Source organism: Rhinolophus sinicus, chromosome 2, assembly GCF_057876585.1.
Source record: "Rhinolophus sinicus isolate RSI-liver-muscle chromosome 2, RSI-T2T, whole genome shotgun sequence".
In the NCBI taxonomy this organism is placed as follows: domain Eukaryota; kingdom Metazoa; phylum Chordata; class Mammalia; order Chiroptera; family Rhinolophidae; genus Rhinolophus; species Rhinolophus sinicus.
This window is the reverse complement of record NC_142502.1, coordinates 101,948,069-101,973,171: the sequence shown is the minus strand read 5'-3', so window position 1 is coordinate 101,973,171 and position 25,103 is coordinate 101,948,069. Positions and strand designations below refer to the sequence as shown.

At 46.6% G+C, this 25,103-nt stretch overlaps 2 protein-coding genes and 2 long non-coding RNA genes across 7 annotated transcripts in view; 3 read left to right on the top strand and 1 right to left on the bottom strand.

The window, feature by feature from the left end:
- The window catches only part of LOC109439660 (patr class I histocompatibility antigen, A-126 alpha chain-like), a 478,827-nt gene that overhangs the window by 202,277 nt on the left and 251,447 nt on the right, over positions 1-25,103 (top strand). Inside the window, exons 4-8 of one of the 3 annotated variants that reach the window (XM_088795776.1) lie at positions 14,387-14,662; positions 14,780-14,893; positions 15,331-15,363; positions 15,506-15,553; positions 15,707-16,008. In XM_088795776.1, the coding sequence (XP_088651902.1) occupies positions 14,387-14,662; positions 14,780-14,893; positions 15,331-15,363; positions 15,506-15,553; positions 15,707-15,711 (476 nt within the window). In that variant the 3' untranslated portion in view covers positions 15,712-16,008. Of the gene's footprint in view, positions 1-14,386; positions 14,663-14,779; positions 14,894-15,330; positions 15,364-15,505; positions 15,554-15,706; positions 16,009-25,103 lie in introns of those variants that run through there. The other 2 variants (XM_088795775.1, XM_088795774.1) reach the window with 2 other exon arrangements.
- On the top strand, positions 1,569-4,415 carry LOC141571646 (uncharacterized). Its single transcript, XR_012496580.2, has 4 exons — positions 1,569-2,105; positions 2,487-2,580; positions 3,522-3,589; positions 4,281-4,415. It is a non-coding gene; the product is annotated as an uncharacterized LOC141571646 (long non-coding RNA).
- LOC141571645 (antigen peptide transporter 2-like) lies at positions 3,965-13,880 on the bottom strand. Its single transcript, XM_074332886.2, has 12 exons — positions 13,711-13,880; positions 12,800-13,300; positions 12,598-12,712; positions 10,584-10,714; positions 10,105-10,310; positions 7,746-7,943; positions 7,445-7,573; positions 6,137-6,325; positions 5,779-5,952; positions 5,445-5,604; positions 5,017-5,153; positions 3,965-4,647 (listed from the first exon to the last, which is right to left on the bottom strand). The coding sequence occupies exons 2-12, from the start codon at positions 13,290-13,292 to the stop codon at positions 4,468-4,470; spliced, it is 2,112 nt and encodes a 703-aa protein (XP_074188987.2). The 5' UTR covers positions 13,293-13,300; positions 13,711-13,880; the 3' UTR covers positions 3,965-4,467.
- LOC148758853 (uncharacterized) lies at positions 7,366-9,790 on the top strand. Of its 2 annotated transcripts, none has more exons than XR_016020338.1 (2): positions 7,366-7,502; positions 7,650-9,790. It is a non-coding gene; the product is annotated as an uncharacterized LOC148758853 (long non-coding RNA). The 2 variants fall into 2 exon arrangements; XR_016020337.1 differs by having other exon boundaries at positions 7,425-7,564.

The window sequence follows — 25,103 nt, the reverse complement described above, 5'->3', positions numbered from 1 at the left end:
AGTTTTCGTATAATGTTCCGGTGACTTCTTGTTATCATTATGCAATGATCATCTTTGTCTCTACAGTCGCCTTTAGTCTTTGGCTGCATTTTTAAATAGCAATGTAACCACACAAGCTGTCTTCTGTTATTGTTCACTTTGTGTATTGTATTGCATGTCTTGATTTTAATCTTTTCATGTCTTAAGGGATTTTTTGTCACTCATGGGAAGGGTATATAACACTTCTATCAATCCATTCTGAGAACTTCTTTCTTTTAACTCCTAAATTTAAGTTATGTACATTTATTGGATTACCAAGTTTTCTGGATTTGTTTCTATTATCATACATTGTTTTCTATTTTTATGTTTCTTTCTTTTTTTCTCCTTTCATGATTGATATTAAATTGATTAAATTTTTAAATAATGTTGAATTTCCCCCTACTGGCCTAAGAGTTTTAAATTCTATTATATAGAGCTACCCCTAAATTTTTAACATGACAACTTGGCAACAACTGATTAACAACTGAAGTTGATAATATCTGTACCCTCCTTCCAAACAAGGCAAAGATTTTAGAATGATTTTCTTTATCTGCCTTTTTCTCACATTATTTGTGATTTATCTGTCTTGTTATTAAATTTGAAAGTTATTATTGTTAATGATTTTTATAGTTATAGTCATTTTTCATTTCTCCTTCTAATTTACCAATATTTTAGACAGGTTTGCTCTTGTTGTTGTGTGTTTCTCATCTTTGTTTCTTGCATCCCAATTTTTCTTTCTGGGTTCTTACTTAAGCGGTAATAAGAGAAAAGCAAATGACAACAATATGATGCCACTTTTTATCCATAAGATTGGCAAAATCTAAAAAGTTAACCAAACTCTGTGTTGGTGAGAATGTGGGAAAATAGATAAAATCGCATATTGGTGTTGGAACTATGCATTAATACAATCTCTATGAAGGCAGTTTTCTAGTATCTATCAATATTAATAATATATATACACTTGTACTCAGCAACTCCCCCTTCAGGATTTTATCCCAGTGAATTTCACGCACATGTGTATTATAATGGCTATGCAAGCATTGATCACAATAGTGAAAGACTTTCAATAACCCAGCTACCCATCGATAGGAGGAGACAGGCTAAATGAAATATGGTACTTCTATAAAATAGAATACTATATAGTCATATATTTCTACAGTTTAAAAAGTAAAGTTCAGAACAAGGAATTTGGGGAACTGCTATTTGTAAAAATAGGGAGGAAGAATATATACACATACATGCTTCAATATACATTAAAGTTCTCTGGAAGGATAAGCATAAAGCTCAGAGCATGGGATGCTTATTGAAGGGTATTGGCAAACTATGCGGGAGGATGGGAGTGAGGCTTTCCTCTGTACACCTTTTCATGCCTTTTGAGTTTTAAACCACATTAATATATTGCCTATTCAGATAAATTGTATCTTTAAAAAAAAAGAATAGTTACAGGGTAAGTGAATACAGGAAATACAGGCAACTCTTCCGAGTTTTGTTATAAAGTTAGGCAGAGTCTACCTTTCTTTAGCTGTGTGACCCAGGGAAGTTACTAAATGTTTCTAAATCTTCATTTTCTCATTCGTAGAATAGGGAGCAATATCTACCACACAGGATTATCTTGAAGATAAGAAGATATACGAGTATATCATGCACTTAGCACAGCAGTAGCACACAGGAATGACTCAATAAATGATCGTTATTATTATTGAATTATTATAATTCACGAGTCCATAAAATTTTGGGTTGGAAACCCAGTATTTCCTCGAATCACTAGATGGCATCAGACTCAAATAAATAGGTGCCCCTTTCACTCAGAGCCCAATACAAGGAAGATCTTTGTTTTCCTCATTCCCTACTCCTTTCCCTGAAAAGTCTAGCTCCACTGTCCCTCCTCTTGATCCACGACAGCCATGCTGTGGTTACCCCACTTGACGGGGGCACAAAGGGCTTGAAATTCAGTGCTGGGCAGGGCAGACGGGGTGGAGGTTGTTTGGGGCTCCAAAGAAATCTGAGTGTTTCCTAAGGCTTCCCCTTTCCACTCATAGCTTCCTTTGGAAAGAGTAAAACATGACTGGGTGGGAAAGATACTGAAGGTAAGTGACAAGAAAAGGAAATCAAATGTGTTATAAGGTAGGAGGGGTAAACGAAAAGAACTAGAACTCCGGGACAAGTCAGAATTACTGGTATCTATGGTTACGACACACCAGGCATGTAGGGGTTTGTCTATCTAGAGGGACTACTTCAACTGTCAGGGATTATTTATCTGTGTGCCTGACATAAGGTTCACCTGGATGTTTCCCTTGAGAGAACAAATTCCAGTACATCTTACGGTCTGCTGCATCTTCCTGTACTGCCCATCAGAGTGCCCGAGTTTTCCTCCCAGATCCATTGCTGATTAGCAGTGTGATTTCAGGCCAGTTTCCCTTTCTATGAAATGAGATTGACTGCTCCATTATTTTCATGATGCCTTGCAGGTTTCAAGTATTGAGTCTGTGAGACTCACTGTACTGAGGCTATCAGAGAATTTTAACAGGTCGTCTTCTTCCATGAGAGCTGAAGTTCCATAAGGTTGGGAGATACAGAAATTATTCTTCTTTTATGAACAGAGGAAGGGCAATTGGTGGGGAGGGGAAAGAACCAGGCCAACCTTCACTCTGACCAAATGAATATTTCACCCTAGTGATACCTGAGAGATGAACAGGTGTGGAGCAGCTAGCTAGGCAGCAGCAGGACAAGCAAAGGCTTATGTGCATAAGGAACGCCCTGCTCTGGCCCCACCCTGCTCCCAATAGTTGCCAGGCAGAAAAAAGTCCAAAACAACACAAGTTCTGGCTGGTGCATTGCTAGGGCTGGAAAGTACCTGCTATTTCCGGGAATGTGAAAGCTTCTGTTTCCTAGAATAGGAACCTTCAATGGTAAGTCCCTCCCAGTAACCAATTACTGTGTACAGCTTTGGATTTCAGTGGTTGGTCCATGTAGGGATGATGGAGAATGAGGACAGTGGAGGAAAGAGATTTATGCATTTATCCAACAGACATTTATTATTGTCCACTATGAATCGTGCCCTGTACCAGGCAGTATAAAGCTTATTATGATACATGGCCTCCCTCCCCGCCTCTAGGAGTTCATGGTCTAATGGAAAGACAAAGGGGGGGAGGGTTACAGAGTTTAATAAAGGCTGAGAAAGAGGTGCACCCCCAGAGCAATGGTGCACATGGAAAGGGCACTTCCTCCAGACAGAGGAGATAAGGGAAGGCTTCCTGGAAGAACTAAACCCTGAGTTAAGTCTGAAGAAAGTGGGGTAAATCGGGGGAGGGTAGTGCCGGGAAACCACATGCAAAGGCACAAAGGTATTAGGAGGGCAGGACTTTGGTGTGTCTGGAGCAACAGGAGAGCGCTGGACAAACAGGCTGGAAAACGCTGCGTGCGCTGAGAAAGACCTGAGCAGAAAGCGATGCAGAGCACCTGCAGGGTTTTACAGAAGTGACATCGTTCTCTGTGCCTTCTAGAAAGAAAGAATGACTTCATGAACAATGGCTGGACGAGGTGAACCAACAATAGGGAACCCTCTTTGGAGGTGAGATAGTCTAAGACCACGAATGGAAGTTATAACCATGGGACTAGAAAGATAATGGAATCAGAGCTATTCGGAGCAAGAAGGAAGAGCTTTACTTGATCTCATTAGGAATTAGAGATTACGAACATAAAATGCAATGTAATTTGTTAGTTGGGAGTGTAGACTCTGGTGTCAGGCCTGACCCCAGATTCAAACGCCAACTCCATCACTGTAGAACCTTGGGAAAGTTATTTAATCTCTTTCAGACTAAGTTTCCTCATCTCTAAAACAGGGATAATAATAACCAACTTCACAGGGTTGAGGATAAGGACTAAAAATGAAAATACAAGAAAAACACTCAGCATAGTTCCTGCCCATATTAAAACTCCATAAACAGTAGGTATTGTCAATTTTTTAGTAACATTATTCATTATGGAACTGTGCTCTACCCCTCCAGGCCCTAGTTCCCCCCAATATATCCAACACTGGTGGGAATGGGGAGGCTACCGGAAGGCAACCTCATGAACATGTGTGTCACCTTGCCTAATACGTACATCAAGGACAGATGAAAGACTGACAGGATAACCAGCCAAATAGTAACCGTGGTTATCTCTGGGAAGTGAAACCAGGGTCAGGTTTACTTTCCTATATGAATGTGTGCTACTTATACAATAAGGAAAGATATTTTAAAATATACTTATTATGCCACCAGACAAAGCTCTGTTCATCAGCACCCCGTCCCCGGCCCTGGCAAAAGCACACGTGGTCCAAATGTCCATCATGCTTCCAGCCCCAGGAACAGCTAACTAAGGTACCAGAGGCACCGCCCGGGGAGACTCCAAGCGGGCGCTGCTCGGGTCATGACAACGGCCACGAGGGGGCGCAGTGTCCCCGGGCCCTCAGTCCTGCAGCTGCTGCTGCACTAGGCGGGAGTAGAGGTCCTGCCCCTCCAGGAGCTGGGCGTGCTCCTGCAGCTCCCCCTGCCTGAGCACCAGGATCTGGTCAGCACTCTGAATCGTCTGCAGCCTGTGAGCGATCACCAGCACCGTCCGGTCCCCGCGGGACTGCCAGTCCTGCAGCTGAAGGGGAGGATCGTAAAGCCTCAGGAAGGTAGGAGTGGGACGGACACCACACCCCAGTGGGCACCGTCTCTTGCGGTTGTGGGTAAAGAAGGCATGAAGCGTGAGAAGGCAGGAAAGAGCGGCAGGTAAAGGGCTGCGCCGCCCTTCTCTCAGCGGTACTAGCGGATGGGAGAGGCAGCCATGCAGAATCCCCAGTGGGATGGTCCCCACACACATATTCTACATTCCAGTGCCCACCACTAAGAAGGCAGACACTCCTTCCACTAGTGGGCCGTCGTCCCCCCTCTGGCTGATTCCGCACAGGCTGACCCTTCACACCTGACCTGTCAGTTCCCATGTCCCCTGCCCCTCCCGCCCAGTACTCACGGCCTGCTCACACTGGACGTCCAGCGCACTGGTGGCTTCATCCAGGATGAGGACCCGCGGGTCCCGCACAAGGGCCCGAGCAATGGCCAGACGTTGTTTCTGTCCCACAGCCAACTGGTTCCCTTTCTCCCCCACATCTGAGGAAACCGAGAAGCAACCGTCCTCAGACACAAGTGACCACGTCGACACCCCCCTACAAGCAGGGACACAACTGGTGTTTCCACTAGCACCGGGTAAGAGGTCTGAAGGCCCTGTGTGAGGAGGGTGCTGGGGTGGAGACGGCTGGGGCTGCCTGCGGACAGCTCGAGGTGCTGGGGAAGGCGGGGAAGTGGGAGCCAGAAAGGGCAAGGGGACCGCAAACACGGACTTAGAGGGACACAGCCCTGCCCCCAAGAATAAGCTCCAGCTTCTCTTTTGGCTGAAGGTACCTGTATTCAGTCCATGCTCCATTTCTGTTATGAACTCATCCGCTCTGGCAGCCTGGGCAGCAGCCATCACCTTTTCGTCACTGCAGCTCTCCAGCCCATAAGCGATGTTGTCCCTCACAGAACCCGAGAACAGCACAGGCTCCTGCCCGACCAAAGCCACCTGTGTGGAGTAATGGGAGCAGAGGCCGGGGTGTGAACCCCCAGGGCAGGGCTCCTCCTTACCTCCTCGCCTGCCTCCCTCAGAATGGACTCCTGTTTCTTTCCATGGCCTCCCATGCTCTGTCTGCACATGCTTCTTCCCTCCTATCTCCCAGCCTCCTTCCTCCCCACACACCTGTCGGTGCAGGTAGTGGTGTTCATACTGGGAGATGGGCTCCCCATCCAGCAGCAGCTTCCCCCCGGTGGGCTGGTACATATTCTGTAGCAGGGCAGCCACTGTGCTCTTCCCAGACCCATTGGGTCCCACCAGTGCAGTCATCTGACCGGGATGTAGCGTGAACGTCAGCCCCTAGAAAAGCCAGGAAAGAGTAAGGGGCCTACCTCTTCCCCCTCAGGACCCCGCCCCTTGTCTCTCTATCACAGGTAAGATGGGCTTCTCAGAAGCCAGTGATGTACAGGCCGTGATGCCCGGTCACACGTAAGCAGCAGGGAGCGAGGGGTCCAGTTCCCTCCACGTGGCCTCTTGCAGGCACCTTGAGCACAGGCTGGTCAGGGCGACTGGGATATGCAAAGGACACGTCCTGGAATTCCACTCGCCCCTGCAGAGTGGGGGGGGCCAGTGTCCCTGGTGGAGGCAGATTTGGCTGTCGGTCCAGGTAGCAAAAAACCTTCTCAGCTGCCCCCACGTTGCTCAGCATATCCCCGTACATGTACACCAGGGTCTGGAAAACAGGAGTGGAGGGGGCAGCTAATCAAACATAGTTCCACCAGAAACCAGCTTCCCAGCTCGTCACATACCTCTGCCACACCCCGGCCCAGCCACACTTCTCCCCTCATCCAAAAAGGATTGTCTACCTTTCAATGTGCGATTTGGATGAATTTAAAACAGCACCAATACTCCACTGTTCCAATTGTAAAGGATGGAGACGTCCATACCCTCCCACACAGCGCGACTTCTATCCCAGCCCTTTTCAGTTACTTTTGTGTTACTTGTGCACTGGCCCATCTTCCCTCATCAGACAGGGAACGCCTTAGAAGCAGGCACTGTGCCTACCTCACCTTGGTAACCACCCGAGCGCTCCACACATAAAAGGTGTTTAACAAATGTCTGGGGAAATTATAAAATAAAGCCTGAAATGAAGTAACTAATGATTTTTGAAAACTGGTAAATATAGGAAAAGAACAAAATGCTAGCTCTGCCTTCCTAATCAAACTGCATGACTGGGTAACCAAATAGCAGATGAGGGGAAGTCTCTTCCAGCTAATGAATAAAGGAATGGTAGTGTCGCCATCTCTGCAACTCCTAAGTTAATGGATGTAGGCACTGAGCATCAATGGCTGATGTCACCACAGACATACACGAGAGAGATAAATTTAATATATACACTTACATTACATGTATCAGACATGTGAAAATTTGAGCACTGACTGTATTTGATGAATTTTAGGAATTATTGTTAACTTTTCTGGTGTGATATTGGCTTTGTGGTTTTACTTTTTAATGTTTATATTTTAGAGACACATAGTGAAATATTTACAGATGAAATTATATCTTGGATTTCCTTCAAAATAATATGAATGGGGGAAGAGGGTGGGGTACAGATGAAACAAGATTGGTCACGAATGGATAACTATTAAAGCAGGTGGTGGATACACGTGGGTTCATTATAGTTTGTCTTTTGGGTTTTTTGCCTATGTTTTAAATTCTTCATAACACAATGAACTAGGATTTTTGTTTGTTTGTTTTGTTTTCTGTTTTTGAGGAGAACCAATAAAGCACAAGACTCGGAAGCCAGAGAGAAAAACAGGGGAAAAAAGAGCATGAGCGGATCCCAACTCACCTGCACTTCCTGGCCCACGTCCTCCTGGAAGAGCAGAAAGGAGAGCAGCCCGCCCCGGGTGAGGTTCCCCGCCAGGATCTGCTGCAGCCCACAGCTCAGCATCAGCACCTGCATCGCCAGGTGCACCATCTGGAAAGGGGTGGGGAGGGGTGGTAAGGCGAGGCTGAGCGAGACTCTTCCCACTCTTTCCCCTCCCTGTCCCCAGCACACTGAGCAGCAGGGACCTCAGAGCCGGCCGCAGGCTTCCCACGCTTTCCCTGCCCCTCCCTGGGCCCTTCCACCCGCCACTCAGCCTTCTCACCCTCTGTAAGAGCCCGTAGAGAGCCCGTTCCAGGTCTCGGCGCCACCACAGCTGTTGGCATCGTTCAAGGGCCTCCTTATAGCGACAGACCTCGTGCTCCTCGGCCCCAAAACTGCGCACAGTCTGCAGCCCTCCGACTGCCTCCCGCACCACCTGCCCCGCCTTTGCCACCGCATCCTGGATCTCCAGAAGCACTGCCTGGAAAAGCATGCAGGAGACACGGGTGATTCTACAGAAGACAGCGGACCCCATGTCTCACTCCAGCCCCGGCATGCTCTTCAATCTACCTAAAAAATCATACTGTTCCCTTCCCTCTTCCTTACATTTACGTCCAGAAGGAATAAAATGAGAGCGAAGGAGGGAGGGATTTTTTTATTACTGAGCTCTCAGTGCTGGGCAATATAGGAGATACTCACTTTTTTTTTAACCTTCATTTGAGCTAATTCAAACAACACCCAGTGTTTGAATGAACAAAGAAGGGGCAGTTTCCCAAGGAGCCACAGCTAGTTAACAGAAGGTGGAGATGTAACTTAAAATGGATCGAAGACCTAAACCTAAGAGCTAAACCTATAAAACTCTTAGAAGAAAACACAGGGGGAAAGCTTCATGACACCAGATTTGGTAATGGTTTCTTGGGTATGACACCAAAAGCACAGGAAACAAAATAAAAAATAGATAAATTGGACTTCATCAAAATTAAAAACTTTTGTGCATCAAAGGACTCTATCAATAGAATGAAAGGAAATCCACACAATGGGAGAGAATACTTACAAATCATATATCTGTTAAAGGGATAATACCCAGGATATATAAAGAACTCCTACAACTCAACAATTTAAAAACAACTCAATTTAAAAATGAGCAAAGGACTTGAATAGACATTTCTCCAAAAAAGATTTAAATACATGAAATGATGCTTAACATCGCTAATCACTAGGGGAACAAAAGTCAAAGCATAATGAGACATCACCTCACAATCATTATGATGGCTATTATTTTTTTAAAAAGCTGATACACACACACACACACACACACACACACACTATTCAACCATTAAAAAGGAAATCCTGCCTTTTGTGACAACATGGATGGACTTTTAAGGGCATTATGCCAAGTGAGATAAGTCAGAGAGAGAACGATAAAAACTATGAGCTCATTTATATGTAGGATATAAAAAAATAAAATACTGAATTCGTAGGAAGAGATCTTAGAAGAGACACGGAATAGAAAGATAAAGATACGAGGGTAGGGAAACTGGATGAAAGTGGTCAAAAGGTACAAATTTCCAGTTATAAGATAAATAAGTACTAGGAATGTAATTTTTTAAAAACAGACAGAAGATAACAAGTGCTGGAGAAGGATGTGGAGAAATTGAAACCCTGTGTTTTGCTAGTAAAACTGCAAAATGGTGCAACTGCTGTGGAGAACAGTATGGTGTCTCTTCAAAAACTTAAAAATAAAGTTACCACACAATCCAGCAATCCTACTTCTGGGAATGTATCAAAAAGAATTGAAAGCAGAGACTCAGACAGATATTTGCACACCCCTGCTCATGCAGCATTCACAAGAGCCAAAAGGTGAAAATAACCCAAGTGTCCATCACTACATGAATGGATAAATAAAATGTGCTCTGTGCATCTATGGAATATTATTCAGCCTTAAAAAGGAGGAAAATTCTGACACCTGCTACCACATGGATGAACTTTGAAGACGTTATGCTAAGTGATATAAGCCAGTCACTAAAAGACAAATACTGTGTGAACCAATTCATAGAATATGTAAAGTAACCAAGTTCATAGAGACAGAAAGCAGAATGGTGGTTGCCAGGGGCTGACATAGGAGGAATAGGGAATTACTGTTTAATGGGAACCGAGTTTCAGTTTGGGAAGATGAAAAAAGTTCAGTAGATGGATGGTGGTGATGGTTGCACAACAATATCAAAGAATTTAATGCCACTGAAACGGTACATTTAAAAATGGTTAAAATGGTAAATTTTATGTTATGTATACTTCACAATTTTTTAAAAATAGAGATGGTGGAGCTAACATTCAGACTCAGGTCTTCCTGACTGCACGTTCCACTTTCTCTACACTCGTGCTGACTATCAAGGGGTAAACTCTCTACCTAAGACCCTCTAAATGGCTATTTTAATCTTTTGTGGGAAAGGTTATGTACAGACTCTTTTGAGAATCTGATGAAAATTACCCTCTCCCCAGAAAAAGGTGCCCTCCCTTCTTCCTTCCCTCTAACACACACACACACACCCCGGGGTCGTGGGCCATCTGAAGCCTGTCAGAACTGCCATCCTAAGGGCTGAGAAGACAAGACCTCCAGGAGGGCCCCCTAACGCCACACATACCTGATGGCGGGCATTGTACACCTTTTCAGCCGCTATCATGAAAGGCACCTCGAGCAGAGACAGTAAGGTGAGTCGAGGCGACAGGCTGAGCATGAAGCTGTATAGTCCCACCACTTTCACCAGGCTTCTCAAGAGCATATTGGCATTAAGAGGAAGCCAGTTACTCATCAGCTTGGTATCCGAGTTTAGCCTTGAATTCAGCTCCCCTGGGGAGGAAGGAGCAGGTGAGGAGACCTGTGTAATGAGAACCCCCAGAGACTCCCTCCTGACCGCCCCTCTGGCACAGCCCCTCCTCTGAACAGCCTTCCTCACTTTTGGAGACACCAGTGGAGGCTGCCTCGCCACCCCGGCCCAGAAGAGAGAGAAGCAGCTCCAGGCCCTGGCCCCATGGGTGCAGGCGAGGGGAGAGGCTGAGTGGTGGAGGGTAACTGAGCGACAGGGGGTTCAGGGGAACCCCAAACCTGGACTCCAGGCCCCACCTGTCTTAGTCTCCTGGAAGAAACCGAGGTCCTGGCGCAGTAGGGAGGAGAAAAGCTGTTCCCGGATCCGCAGATTGATTCTGGACATGATGAAGGTGAAGGAGCCTCCTCGGAGGCCGGCAGACAGCGAGCTGTGGGTCGGGAGTGGACAGGAGGATGAAGGGAGAGACAGAGAAGGAGGGAGTAAGTGAGGAAAGTGAGGAGAAAGCACAGAATGAAAAGAAATACAAAGATGGGGCAAGAATACCATGAGAGGCAGGACAGAAACAAATAAGAGAGGAAGAGAGGCGAGAGGGGCAGGAATAAACAGAGGAAGAAAAAAGAGGACATGGTGAGCTAGACGTGAGAACAAAAGCCTAACATGCACAAACTCACCAGTATTTATGGAGTTCACTCCGTACTACACACAAGGGAAGAATACGGTAGAAATGAAAAGATACTGGGAACCTGGCCTTCGTCCAGGCTTCCCTCTGTCCCCCTCAAAGTCCTTCTTCTTAGTCCCAGATACTTCACTGTAGGAACCACAGCAATGAACTCCATGCCACCCAGTGTCTGGAGCCGAGTCAGGCTGTTCCCCATCTCTATCGCACCTGGAGTTGGAGAACTCCTCTTAGACCAACCAGATTTTTACAATAAAACATGAAGGAAACATGTGAAAGCATGGAAACAGGTATTTTACAAAATATGGGTTTCTGATACAAATCTAGTTACCATGTTTAGAAGGCTGTTGGGACATAGTCAGACATAAAATGATGAATGTTTGGACTTCGGTGATCATAGTGAGAAAGGAGCCACAGGAGACACATTTTGAAAGTAAAAATGACAGGGCCAGTTGTGAACATGAGAAAGGCATCACAGTGCTGCTGCGTGGAGCCCAGGATACTGATGGTTTCCTGAAGGGGAACAGGAAGAGGGAGCCACCAGGTGGGCATGGGATGTACTTGCAGCTCTGGGGATGTGGAGTGAGACGAGAGTGGATTCAGAAAAACGTTCTTAAAGATCAATGAACTGAGTCGCAAGAAAAGTCCATATTTAAGGGTCTAGAAAAGGAAAATTCTCCAGAGGAGGGAGAGTGGATTGGGAAGTGAAAAGGGAGTTCATAAAAGCTAACTGAAAAAAAGAGATCAATAATAAGATATTATTAAAATGCTAAGTGCTACAGAGAAGCAAAGAGAACTGAGGACTAACTTTTTTTTTAAAAAAGCTTGATCAATGAGAAATTCACTTTTGAATAATTGGTTTCAACAAAGAGTAGCAAGTAGGCAATGAAGGCATGATAAAGAACTGGTTTCGGAGGCATTCTAAATGAAACATGACCACACAAAGGAGTGGTGTGGGGCTGGTACTAGAGCAAGGCCACAAGGGACTTGCAGGACCTTGGGAGTGAGCAACTCCTTAAGTAGTGCACCCTAGGTGCCTCACTCACCTCATCCTAGTCTCGGCCCCATTAGTTACTAGTTAGTTAGTCAGTTAGGTAGTTAGTAAGTAGAGAGCAGACTCCTGGGTATGTCTAACAAGGGACGGAAAAGCAAATGAAGTAGAAAACAGTAAAGATACTGGAAAGAAAGGTGATAAGCATCGGAATAAGATCTTCAGCAAGTGACAAGATGAGTTAGGGCAGAAGGGCCAGGAGGGACATGCCCACCTGACAGGAGGATGACTTTGGAAACAAACTTAGGGTGGAAGGTAGAAGACGGAAAACAGAAATGGAATTCCACGGATAAAAATGTCGAGAGGCATCTGAGAGACACTGCATTTGACACATGAACTCCTTTTGTACAACACACACCATACTTGTACTATAATAATGTAATATACACTTTGAAGATGGGCAAATATGGTGAACGAAGGAATACATGAATGTATGCATGAAATGAATGGTAAATGAATAAATACATGCGTATTTTACTTTAACTACTTTGTATTTCATGCACAAAAGGATCTGAAAACAGGAAAGTGAGGGCCCCTGTAAATATGTGGGGCTAGCAGATGGACCCAATCACCTATTACCTACCTCCCAAAGGAGAAAAGACACATGAAAAAGATGGCGCTGGCAAAAGCTTCAGGATCAAAATCACCTCCCAGGATGTCAATCACGCGACCAGAATAGTAAGAGATTAATGTCTCACCTGAAAGAGCATAAAGGATGAGAGGTGAATGTGCTGGTGCCAAGGGCCTTCTCCCACCTCCGCCTCCCAATACCTCTCCTGACTCACCCCACACGGCAATCACAAGGAAGACGAAGGCGGCGGCGAGGAAAGGCAGGTCTGGCCTGGAGAGCTTCAGCAACCGCCACATCAAGGCCTTGTTGTTCTCCTGGCCCTGCTCCCTGTCCTGGGCTCCCGGAGGGCTCAGCACAGCCCACACTGCCCCGCTTAGCCCTGCAGCCCCATAGCCCAGCAGCAGCCAGCTCCAAGGGGCTGAAGCCACTCTGACTGGGGGAGCACTCCAGGCCCCTGGGACCAGGGCCCTCAGGGACACGAACAGGGGGGTCAGCAGGCAGAGCAGGGGCAGCAGTGTTCCCACAAATCCCAGCAGCCCTCCCAGCTTTAGTAGCCACCACAGTCCTCCAAGTCGTAGGGTCCCCTCCAGCCATAGGCCTGGAAGCCCTCGGGGAAGCAGCGTCCCCAGAGTCCCCTGAAGCAGCCAGAGTAAAGCCGAGTCCGCCAGGAGCAGGGAGGCCCAGGGTCTCAGGTCAGGGAGCCGCATGGTGGGACCTACGGGATTAAGGTGAGAAATTAGAGAAATGGAGTCCCAATCCTTGACCTGGTCCTCCCCACCCCCACTACGCCCGACCCGTCCATAGGCTTCTCATTTTCTCGGATCCTATCCTGAAACATCCCCTGGGTGCCCCGTGCCCCATGACAGAAGGCACTCTGCCTGTCAGAGGAAACTGGGAAGCCTGGCCTTCAGCTGCTTTCATCCTTAAAAAAAATAAAAACCGTGACCCCCTCCTTCACTCCGCCCCCGCCTGCTGCAGGCGGAGTTCCAAAGAGCTGGGTAGTCGCTGCCTTTACACCCTCCGGGTTCCAGGGGGACAAGAAGCTGGACCGCGGCGGGAGCTAGGGAAGGGTGGGTTCGGATGCATCCCCGTTAGCGCTCCAGGTTTCCATCCGCACGAACTCACCAGCGGCGGTTCGGGACTGCAGCTCCGGAGGTCTTTCCGTGAAGTGCTGCTGACTGAGCTCTGAAATCCAGTCCCGGGGCCTCAACTTCGTTTCCCCATTTGGTCCACGGTGACGCCTTCCAAGCGAGGGCGTCCCGGCGCCCGCCGCTTTCGCTTTCACTTCCCGGGCCAAGGTCCTGTTTCTCCACAGGGCGGCCAGCGGGCGGCGCGCGACACCTGCAGAACACGAACCCGGTCCCCAACTCCTGCCCGCATTTGGCAGGCCCCCAGCGAATCTCTCAACCTTATCAACACTTACTCTGTAATAGATAACTACCGTATGGCAATTTAAAAAAAATGTCACTAAGTAAAATAAAGCTTTGCTCCACACGCAATGTGACTGAGCTCTGACCCCCAGCTTTTCTGACTCATTTGGCCTCCACTCAGGTCAGGACCAGGAATCCCTTTTCTCTCCATCAGAGACCTGTCTCTGACGTTTGGCTGGCTCAATCTGATTCTAGAACTTTCTAAAAAATGGAGATTATCCTGACTGTCTATGTCGAGACTGGAGTCTGGGTTTTGTGTTCCCTTCCCCCACCCCAGTTGTCCTGACCATTATCGGGATGGTCACATGACCACTGCTGGAGTGTCCCATGAGGGATGCAAACGTCCTGAATTTTCTGACCCTTCCCTTCAGACCCTCCAAAGGCACACGTGACCCACCACCGCACCTCTGACCGTGACGTCACCCTGAAGTGCTGGGCGCTGGGCTTCTACCCTGCGGAGATCACCCTGACCTGGCAGCGTGACGGGGAGGACCTGACCGAGGACACGGAGCTCGTGGAGACCAGGCCCGCGGGGGACGGGACCTTCCAGAAGTGGGCAGCTGTGGGGGTGCCTTCCGGAGAGGAGCACAGATACACGTGCCATGTGCAGCACGAGGGGCTGCCTGAGCCTCTGACCCTGAGATGGGGTACGGAGGGGGCCGTGGGCACAGAGCCTCTTCTCAGGGAAAGCAGGGGCCTCTGGAGGACTTCAGGTCGGAGCTGAGGCCTGGGGGTCAGGGCCCTCACCTTCCCGTCCCTTCCAGAGCCGCCTCCTCAGGCCGCCATCCCCACTGGCATGGTGGTGGGCGTCACTGCTGGGCTGCTCCTCCTTGGAGCTGCTGTCACTGGAGCTGTGCTGTGGAGGAGGAAGCGCTCAGGTAGGGAAGGGGCAGGGACTGAGGTGTCTTGTCCCACTGGGGGGTTTCAAGCCCCAGGTAGACATGTGTCCTGCCTCGTTAGTGGGAAGGACCATCCACACACGTGTGCTTTCCCTGTCTAGGGCCCTATTTGCTAACACTTTATTAATGTACATGTGAACATGAGGGACAGATTTATCACCTTGATGATTCTGGTGATGGGGACCTGATTCTCCATAGTCACAGGTAAGAACGGAAGGTCCCTGCTGAGGACAGACCTCCAGGAGGGTGGTTGGTCCAGTCCCCACACATGTACTTTCCTCAGGTTTCCTGATCCTGCCCTGGGTCTGCAGTCACAGTTCTGGAAACTTCTCTGGGGTCCAGGACCAGGGGGTTCCTTTAGGACCTCATGGCCCTGCCTCCTTCCTGGCTTCTCACATGATGTTTTCTTCCCACAGGTGTAAAAGGACAGAGCTACACTCAGGCTGCAGGTGAGTATGGAGGGGGGTGATCCCTGAGACCCTTGGGACAGTGTAGATGGAAGCCCTTGGGGGAGCTCACCCACCCCCGTAATTCCTCCTTTAGCCACATCTGCTGTGGGCTCTGACCACATCCTGTTTTGTTCTCCCCCAGGCGGTGACAGTGCCCAGGGCCCTGATGTGTCCCTCACGGCTTCTAAAGGTGAGACCTGGAGGCCTGAGTGGGGAGGGGGGCAGAGGGGACAGGACTGGGTACTGGGGATTCTTAGGGACAGTTTGAGCAGCGGTAGACTATTGAGAATGTCACCACTTACAGCCACTAACCTGAATTTTTTATGATTATTTTTTTCTACAGCGTGAGACACCTGCCTTGTGGGGACTGATGATGCGAGATTTGTTCCTGCCCCCACTTTGTGACACGGGAACCTCTGAGCTCATTCTGCAAAGGGCATCTGAATGTGTCTGCGTTCCCCTCAGCATCATGTGAGGAGGTGGGAGACTGCCCGCTGCCCTCCATGCCCCCTCCCCACACTGACCGAGTCTCTTCCCTGACCCACTGTCCTGTTCCAGCAGAGGCTGTTTCCATCCCCGCCTTTACTTCATGTTACACTGGGCAGCAACTTTCACTTTCTATGGAAATAAGAATCTCGATATGAATTTGTTTTTTCAATTATTGCTATGAACGGTTGAGGGGTTACTTGAAGGAGAAAATCCTAAAGTTGGAGAGGAAATAAATGGAAGCACTGAGAACCTTCCAGAATCCGTGTGTTTGCTATGTTGAGTCTGTTGCGGGTGGAGACAGGAGAGGCTGTGAGGACCGAGCGTGGACGCGGCCTGAGCCAAGTCGGGGCTTAGTGCATCGTGGGCTCTGACGTGGCCACTCCTCGGCTGGGTCATCTCTCTGCCCCTTTGTCCTCATCCCTTCAGTAGGACCTTGTCCCACCAGGACCTGTGATCACAGGAACTTGAACATCACCCAGGTCTTGTCTTGTCAGTGACGGCTTCGTGTGGCCGGGTCACCAAGGCTCAGGTCTGGCCCGGCCCTCGGTCCCATCCTTGGGTGTTGGTTTTTTGTTTCTATAGAGGAATATGATTGTGTTCGTTCTTGTTACGAGTCCTGGTCTCGTTCTCCTCTGGGTGTCCCCTGTCTGTCAGCAGCAGGGGGTGTTTTACCTGTCATTGTCCCCACAAGGCTGGGGACCCTGCACACAGGAGTCTGTGGATTGAGAGATGCATTTCAGACTCATCCTGCTTTTGCCTCCTTCCAGGGCTTGATGGTTCTTCCACCTTTTCCCAAACTATCAGAGGAACCAGATTCTCGAATGAGCAGAGGAGGGATCCCGTAATTTCCCATCTTAGATAAGTTCCTGCTGGAATTCTGCTCTGCTCGCCGCCCTCTCTCCCTGCCCTGAGCTCTAGTGCTGGCTCCAGTCCAAACTCGGGTTTATGAAGCAGAGTCTGCTTTAGATTTGTATTTGGTTGGAAAAGAGGACCTGTAAGTGGAGGCTCATTGTTTCCTGAAGAGGGAAATGTAACTGTGCTGTGGTGAGCAGGAGGGCAGGTGTGGGAGAAAGAATGGGGGAGGGGGAGAGCAGCACCTGTGAGAAAAGTGGAGGTGGCCCTGATGCCAGTGTGAGGGGACTTGGTGCTGTAGCTGCCACAAAACAGCATTTGACCAGAGGCTACATTAATAAAGACACTGTCTCTAGAACGGGGAGGTGGTGTCACTGATCCTTCACTGACATTGGCTGTCTGCCAGATGTGTGATAGTTTCTGCATCTGGGAAACATCACTAAAGTAAAGTCAGAAAAATGGCTGAACTTCGTGAGCGACAGTTCCAGTGGGAAGAGACAGACTATATCCTATAAGCACAGTAAACAAGGAGGGTGTTTATATTAGAAGGAGATAAGTGTTCCCGGAAAATGCAGTGGGGAAGGGGATCCGGGGTGTGGGGGGCCAGGGAAGATGGCTGTACAGATTGGGGTGCTCAGAGGGCCTCACTGGGAAGCTGACCTTGAGGGAAGATGTGAAAGACACGAGGAATTACCCATGAGGACGTCTGCACACGTACTTTCCAGGCAGGGAACCTGCAGTGGGAATGCTCTGGGGCAGGAGTGTGTCTGGTTTCTGGGAAGAGCAGGGAGGCCGGTGTGGCTGCACCAGAGAGTGATGGAGAAGAGACAGGTGCGGCCCGACCACGGGGCCGGGAGGATGGTAGAGGGCAGTGACCTGTGCTCGGAGTGAAGGGGGAGGTACAGGACAGTTAGGAGCAGAAGGGGACATGGTGTGACCTCCTTTTAGAGGACCACTGGCGCTGCGGTGCTGAGAACAGACTTCGGGGAGGGAGGCCGTTGGGAAGCCAGAGGAATCTGCAGGGTTCTGGGCTGGACCTGCTGCCACTGGGGGTGAGCAGTGGGAATAGTGGGAGTGGGGTTCTGGGTATGTCCTGAAGGTGGACATTACAGCATTTCCTAATGGGTCAGTCTGGGGTATGAGTCAGGGACCCCCAGCATCTCAGAGGATACAAGTAGAAAGATGGAGTTGCCATTGGCAGAGATGGAGGAGAGTCTGGAAGGGGTATCTGAGAGGAGGGGGGCCTCACAGACATTCATTTTAAAGATGCTGGAGCTGAGATGTCTGTTAGAAACACAAGTGAGGTCATCACTGGCAGTTGGAGAAATGAGTCTGGAGATTAGGGGAAATGTCTGGGCTGGAGAAATAGACTTGGGAGCTGACACATATAAGTGATATTTAAAGCCTTCAGCACAGATGAGGTCACCAAGGGAGTGATGGCCGTAGAAGAGAAAGGAACAGGACTGAACCCTGGACCCCCAGTGCTGTGATCTGATCAGACCACACACCCCGCAGACGGCACAGTTCTGGCCCCATGTCGATAAGGCACGTAGACCAGTGAGTCCCCAACTTCCCTGGGCACAGGAATCCCCTGGACTCTTGTTAAGACTCAGAAAGTCTGGAGCAGAGCAGAGACTCTGGATTCATGAGGAGGTTGGTGCCGCTGCTGGTCTTCAGGTCACACTTTTAGTAGCAAGACCGTCACCAGGATTCCCACAGGCTGTGCATCAGCCTCATCTGCAGGGCTTGTTACATAAGTGACTCCTGGGCTTGTGTCTGGTTCTCTGAGACGGTGGGTCTGGGAGAGGCCTGAGTGTCTGTAACAAGCCCACAAGCTGTCCTGGGGTTCAGGCAGCTTGAGAACCTCTGAGGTCAGTGATGGAGCTCAGGGTGGGGAATGGTCTGAAATACACTTTTAGAGTGTTTTTCCTCAGAAAGGGGAGGACATATATTGTCTATTAAGAGACGTGATGTTGGGAGTTACAAGTTCTTTCTACCATGGGGTAGAGTTAGGTGGGAGATTTAGGAGTGGGTCACAGGTCAGTATAATAAAATCTGTGAATGCTCGTTCCTGAAACTGTTCCCCAGATTGATTTCTGGGAGTAAACAATGGAATCCAAATTTTTTTCTAATTTAAATACACACACACACACACACACACACACACACACACACACACGCACATGAAGTCAGACAGTTAAGTTCGGGAACTCATCCTAGAAAAAGTTTTGCATACCTCATTGCTGAATGTCACTACGGTCACCTTCGAAGTACTCCCCTTGGGAAGCTATACACCGATGCCAGCACCTAGTCCACCCTTCAAAGCTATTTTGGAAATCTTTCTGGAATGGCCTTCAGAGCTGTCATCATATTACCCTTGATGTCCTGAATGTCATCAAATGTCTTCCTTTCAATATTTCCTTTATCTTCGGGTAAAGAAAGAAGTCATTGGGGGTCAGATTAGGTGAGCAGGGAGGGTGTTCCAATACAATTATTTGTTTTCTGGCTAAAAACTCCCACATAGACAGTGCTGTGTGAGCTGTTGCATTGTCGTGATGCAAGAGCCATGAATTGTTGGTGAAAAGTTCATGTCGTTTTTGTCTAACTTTTTCACGCAGCCTTTTCAGCACTTCCAAATAGTAAACTTGGTTAACTTTTTGTGCAGTTGGTACAAATTCATAATGAATAATTCCTCTGATATCAAAAAAGTTTAGCAACGTCTTTGCAACAAGGTCACGAACTTAATTGTGTGAACTCGCGCGCGCCCCTGTTTGTGTGTGTGTGTGTGTGTGTGTGTGTGTAAAACATTCTGGCAAAATACGATTGTGGAGAAGGCCACAGAACACATTTGAGCCCACACACCAGAAACTGACCCACAGTCCCCCCAGGACGGGTCCCACGTGGGAACCACGGCCCCTGCTGCTGGGCACACGTGTCACTGCTCACACCACTGACATCCATGTGGACCCCGGACCCTGCGGCCATGACTGCTGTCACTGCTGCTCCTGGCAGCTGTGTTGTTACTGCTCGGTTCCAGCGTCTGTGTCACCACGTCCTGAGTCAGAGTCTGGCATGTCTCTGACTCTGCCAGAGTCCATGCCTTATGCCGTGTCCAGCTGCAAGAGTGTTGGGGACAGTGGGTTTCCCTCTTCTGGAGTGAAGTGGCCTCTGCATCCCACCAAGACTCTACGTGTGGAATTTTCCTCATGTAGGAAAAGAGTTCAGGTGTTCAAGGTGAGGGATGTAAAAAGAACGACTAATTTCAATTCTTGGAGCAAAGATCTGACACTAGAACTTTCTGTGGTACTTTATAGGCACTCAGGTTTGGCTGAAAGAACAGGGACTAATAATTCACATTCAAGGGGGAGGTTGACTTGCTCACTCTTACTCTAAATTTTTTTGTGGGATGGTGAGGGATTTTTTTCTCTACACTGAACCAATTCTCTGGTTCTCAGACACCACCTGTGTGTCCTACACTTCAACTCAACTCTGACACCACCTACCTGGAGTTACAGCAGACCCCACAAGTTAGGGTTCAATCCCACAGGTTGCCCTCACTTCAGATGCAAGTCACAAGTTTCAGGTCCCCCTCATGTTACCTGCACTTCTGTCTGATGTGGGTACTAAGTTGTGGGTCCCCCGTTTCAAGTTCAATAACTTGCTAGAACAACTCATAGGACTCAGGAAAATGCTAAGCCTACTGTTACAGTTGGTTATAAAGGATACAAGTGAGCAGCCAGATGAAGCGGTCCATAGGGCGAGGTCTGGAAGGGTCCCCAGCGCAGGAGCCCGTGTCACTGAGGTGGAGTGTGTCACCCTCCCAGCACATGGATGTGATGAGCAATTCGGCAGCTCTCTGAATTCTGTTGATGTAGGTGTTATTTTTTAATGTAAGTCTCATGACATAGGCCTGATTGATTAAGTTATTGGCCATCAGTGATTGAACTCAACCTCTAGCTCCTCTCACCAAAGGTCAGGGAGTGAGGCTGAAAGTTGCAACCTTCTAATCATGGCTGGTCTTTTTGGTGACGATCCCTCATCCCGAAGCTCTCTAGGACCCCTCAGCCAAGAGTCATATCATCCCAAAGTCACTCTTCTCACTCAGGAGATTTAAAAGGTTTTAGGAGTTCTGTATCAGGAACTGGGGACAGAGATCAAATTTTTTTATTATATCACAGGTCTTTGACCACAGATCCATTTATAACAAAAGGACTATACAGTTAAACAATGCTGGCCATTACAGAGTCCCATTCAGTTGTTAACAATTAGTTCAGTCCAGTGTCCTATTGAAGATATTTATATGCCTAATAAATTTACAAAAATTGCTCAATGTTTTAGTCAGAGGGAAAATTCAAATGAGCTATAATAGGATATCATTGCACACCTCCCAGAATGGCTAAAATGAAAAAGTCAGACAATATCAATTGTTGGCAAAAATTTAATTATATCTCATATATTGCTAGTGGGAGAGTAAATTGATTCAAGTACTTTGAAAAATACTTTGGCCTTACATTCTAAAGCCAACATTCACTCGCCTAATGACCCAACATTTCCACTCCTACTTATATACCTAATAGACATGCGTGCATGTGTGTGCCAGAATATATGAAAAAATCGTTCATAGCAGCATGATTTGTGAAATCTGGGCATAACACAAATCCCATGAACGTCAGAGGACAGAAGTGTGGTCCTGTTCATATAACGGACCCCTGTAGCCGTGGGAATGAATAACCTACAACCACACGCAGCCTTAGGAGTGAGACCTGGGGACATAATGTTGAGTGACAGACAAATACTGAGGGGTTTCCCCTGTAATATTCCAGTCTACCAACACCTGACGGAACTCATCTCCGTTGTTAAAAATCAAGCTCAGAGCTACTTGGGGAGAGGAAGGTTTATGACTGAATACGTCTCAGGAGGGTTTCCTGGAGCTGGAAATGTTCCTTGGTGTGGGTGTTGCTTATCCCAACGTTCACTTTGGGAAAATCCACTGTACACTTATGATTCGTCCACCTCTTTCTGTGGGTGTGTTAACCTAAAAATAAAAAGGCTTTCAAAGTGAGAAGAAACAAGCATTTGAGATTAAAAAAAAAAAGAAGAAGAAAAGAATAGCTATTTGGGAAGCATTGATTAAGACAGAAACACACATACTATTCCAGTTAGGAAGCAAAAGCGATGGGTGTTTATGAGAAAGGGAAGGGGAACAATTACATCAATAGAAGGAAGCCATTTCTATAGCATCTATAGTGATGCTAATTCTAAATCATTAAAATTTTCGGTTCAGCAGTCAGAATGACAAGTTTCTTGTTATCTTTGCAAACAGTTCTTTGAGACATAATGTTGCTTTAGGCCCAGTATAAAGGTTATTTGCCCGGTTTTAATATCTCAAAGGTTTGAGGCATGAGGTGTGGAAAGCAGTTCCTCTGGGATGGCAGCTCCCGCTCCACTTTAAAGTGGCTCTCTTTAATATTTTTTTGATATTTCCCCCATTTTGATCAACATCTTTCCTTCAATGTATCGCTGATAAATCACTGGAAAGCAGCACTGATCCGTCAGTAAAGCATCCTTGGCCCTTCGTTGTTAGGATGGCTCATTTTAGAGGTGTCGGGCCACTGTTGGTCTCTCATTGCCAGGAAAACTCATTGCTGGTACGTCATGTCCCACAATGGAGGGAAAGTGGTTTTCTTTGTTCTTAGGAACTTTAGCTACATTGGAGCAACAAGAGCACCAGCACAGAGGAAGTCTTTGCCGTCGTGTTCCTTTAAGGGCGGACATCGTCTGTAGTTTCTTGAGGTTTTTTTATATAGTCTCACAGGTCTTAGTGAGCATTTAAAAAACGTTGAGCAACTATAATCAGAGTGGTGTCCTTATAACATCACGATATGCAAAACAAATGGTTTTAGAACAGCAGATATTTTCTAATTACAAATAAAATGTTAAGTTCAATTTGAAGAATAGATTTGGGCCGAGTGGCAATGCCTGAGGGCAGTTAGTTGAAGATTAAAAAACCTGAGGTGTCAGTGGGCACTGTATTTAGTCATTTGGTTTGTGCCTGGATTTTATTTAGTTCTATTTTCCAGAGGTGTTTCATCCAAGTACAAGAGGCATTAACAACAGAGCAAACCCCACATGCTCTGCTAGGAGCTGGTCAAGAGCAATTCTACTGCCTAATATAACTCACATACGGGGATTTAAAGATTTTTCCTGGTCGGCTTTGTTTTAGTGGTAGATACAGTGATTTCCTCCAAGGTTTTGGATATGTTGATAATCATGTATTTTTTCATTTTAATACCTGCCCAAGGAAAAAATACTCTTCCACATCTGGTGCCTTCACGGGGGCTGACATCGCCATGTAAGAAACGTCCTTGTTTATGTGTGTAATTAGGGTGCATTTGGACGTGGGAAGTAGATTTAAAGATGATGCCCAATGTTACCTGCCCAGATAGAAACTAAGTGGAAAAAGCAAACAACAACTATTACAGCGAGTGGTTGACCTCTCGTATTTTTGTGAGATAGGAAGGAATTAAAGTGAGAAGAAAGGCAGGGGAATTATACAGGCTTGGTGCGGAATCTTGGGTTAGCTGTCCACAACAGATGTGATCTGCTTCATTTCCCAGTCATTTTAAATTTCAACTGTTCTGTTGGTTGAGCAGTCCAGTTTGGTGCAAGAGCTTTCTTTAAATTAGGAAACATGAGTCCAAGAGTCAACACTTTACACTTGGTCACCGATGGATTAGTTAAGAGGATCTGAAATCTGGAGGCATCAGATAGGAAGGAAAAGATCAAAGCTTTAATTTTGTTTACAAAGGTATAATTTACCAAATTGCTGTAGGTCATAAGTAGCTTAGGAAAAATTTTTCTTATACCTGGGGGGAGTAACCCAGCGATGTAGGAGATTTTTGGATTGAGAGCCGGGATCGTGTCTCATGAAATCGAAGAATGGAAGCACGGACCAAGGAGAGGGAAGGAGTCGTAAAAGAGGACAGTTTATTAAAAAGCAAAGGATCAGAGCTCCCGAGAGAGAGGGGGTCCCAAATGGAGTGTCCACGTGGTGCAAAGGCTCTTAGTCTTATATCTTCTCTTGCCTGTTTGAAGAAAGGAACTGACACTTTCTAATGGAATTTGTGTACCAGGTGTTTTTTGTTTTTTCTTTGTTTGCCCATCCTGAAAGCATTAGCACAATAACTCATTCCTATCTATTAAATCTGCTCCATTTGTCTTGGAGTGAACGAGTTACTTCAGAATTCAGAATCGGAAGGTTTAGGAAATGGCTGCCTTTTGTTTATTCCACCAGGGACCTTTCTGTCTACCTAACAACGTGCTAACTAACCTGTCTCACCAGTAATATTTTATATGAAAGTTACAAAAACTATAATCACTCTTACCCATGTTACTAATTCTTGTTGATCTTTAACTTCTTGTTAGTAGTTTCATAAATCCAGTTTTTCCTTAGAGTTGCATAAATCTTTACCTAGTTCAGTGTTATGTTTTTAAAGTTACCAGAAACCTGTATTTTAGAGGACTTGTAAGGTGTTTTTAATGAATGTTTGAAGATGAAACACATTTGTCAGAATATATTTTGCCAAAGTATCAGAGTAAAACCATAACTGTCTATAAATTACAAAAGGCTTAAAAATGGCCATGGTTAAAGGTCTGGTGAGAGATCGTATACATCCATATACACATAATGTAGTTGACTCAGTTTCCCATTCCAGTCTTAGTTAGCTGGACCATTTGGAAATTCTTTTCTCAAGATCCCTCCTCAACAAACCTTCTGCAATATACACAAACCTGCAACTGACCTGTACCTTCCATTTTTGTCTGATCTTTTCCTTCCTAATTTTGAAACAATCATTCTAGTTTAGGACAAAATTACTTTCCTTTTGCTTTATTTACGAAAATACCCTCAAAACAAAAACAATCCCATGTCCTGTATATCCTACCTTACCCAAAAAAACACATTCTATTTTCCTTTCCCTCAACAAAAATGCATCTTCGCACTTCATACCTTCTTCTGCTGAAAAGATACATCCCATTTTCATGTACAGTCATTTGTTTTATCCTTTATTAATTTTCAGTAGTTTTGTAAAACACTTAATTTCTTTGTAACTCAACATTCTGCAAGGGAACTTACACAGCAGTCTGTATTTTAAAAAGTCCACTTTTTTATTCCCTTCAATCTCTGTGGGTGATATTTTAGTTAATTTCTTGGTGTTTACATCTCAAAGAGATGGTAAGAGTTACAGCTTTAAGAGACAGTGAAGGACTACATTTTTCAGTGTTCCCAGGACATGTCAGAATTTTATATAATTTTTAAAAAAATGCATAATAATATATCTACTATGTAAATATAATCAAAGGTTTAGCATCACTTATTTGACAGTGGTTCCCATGTAATT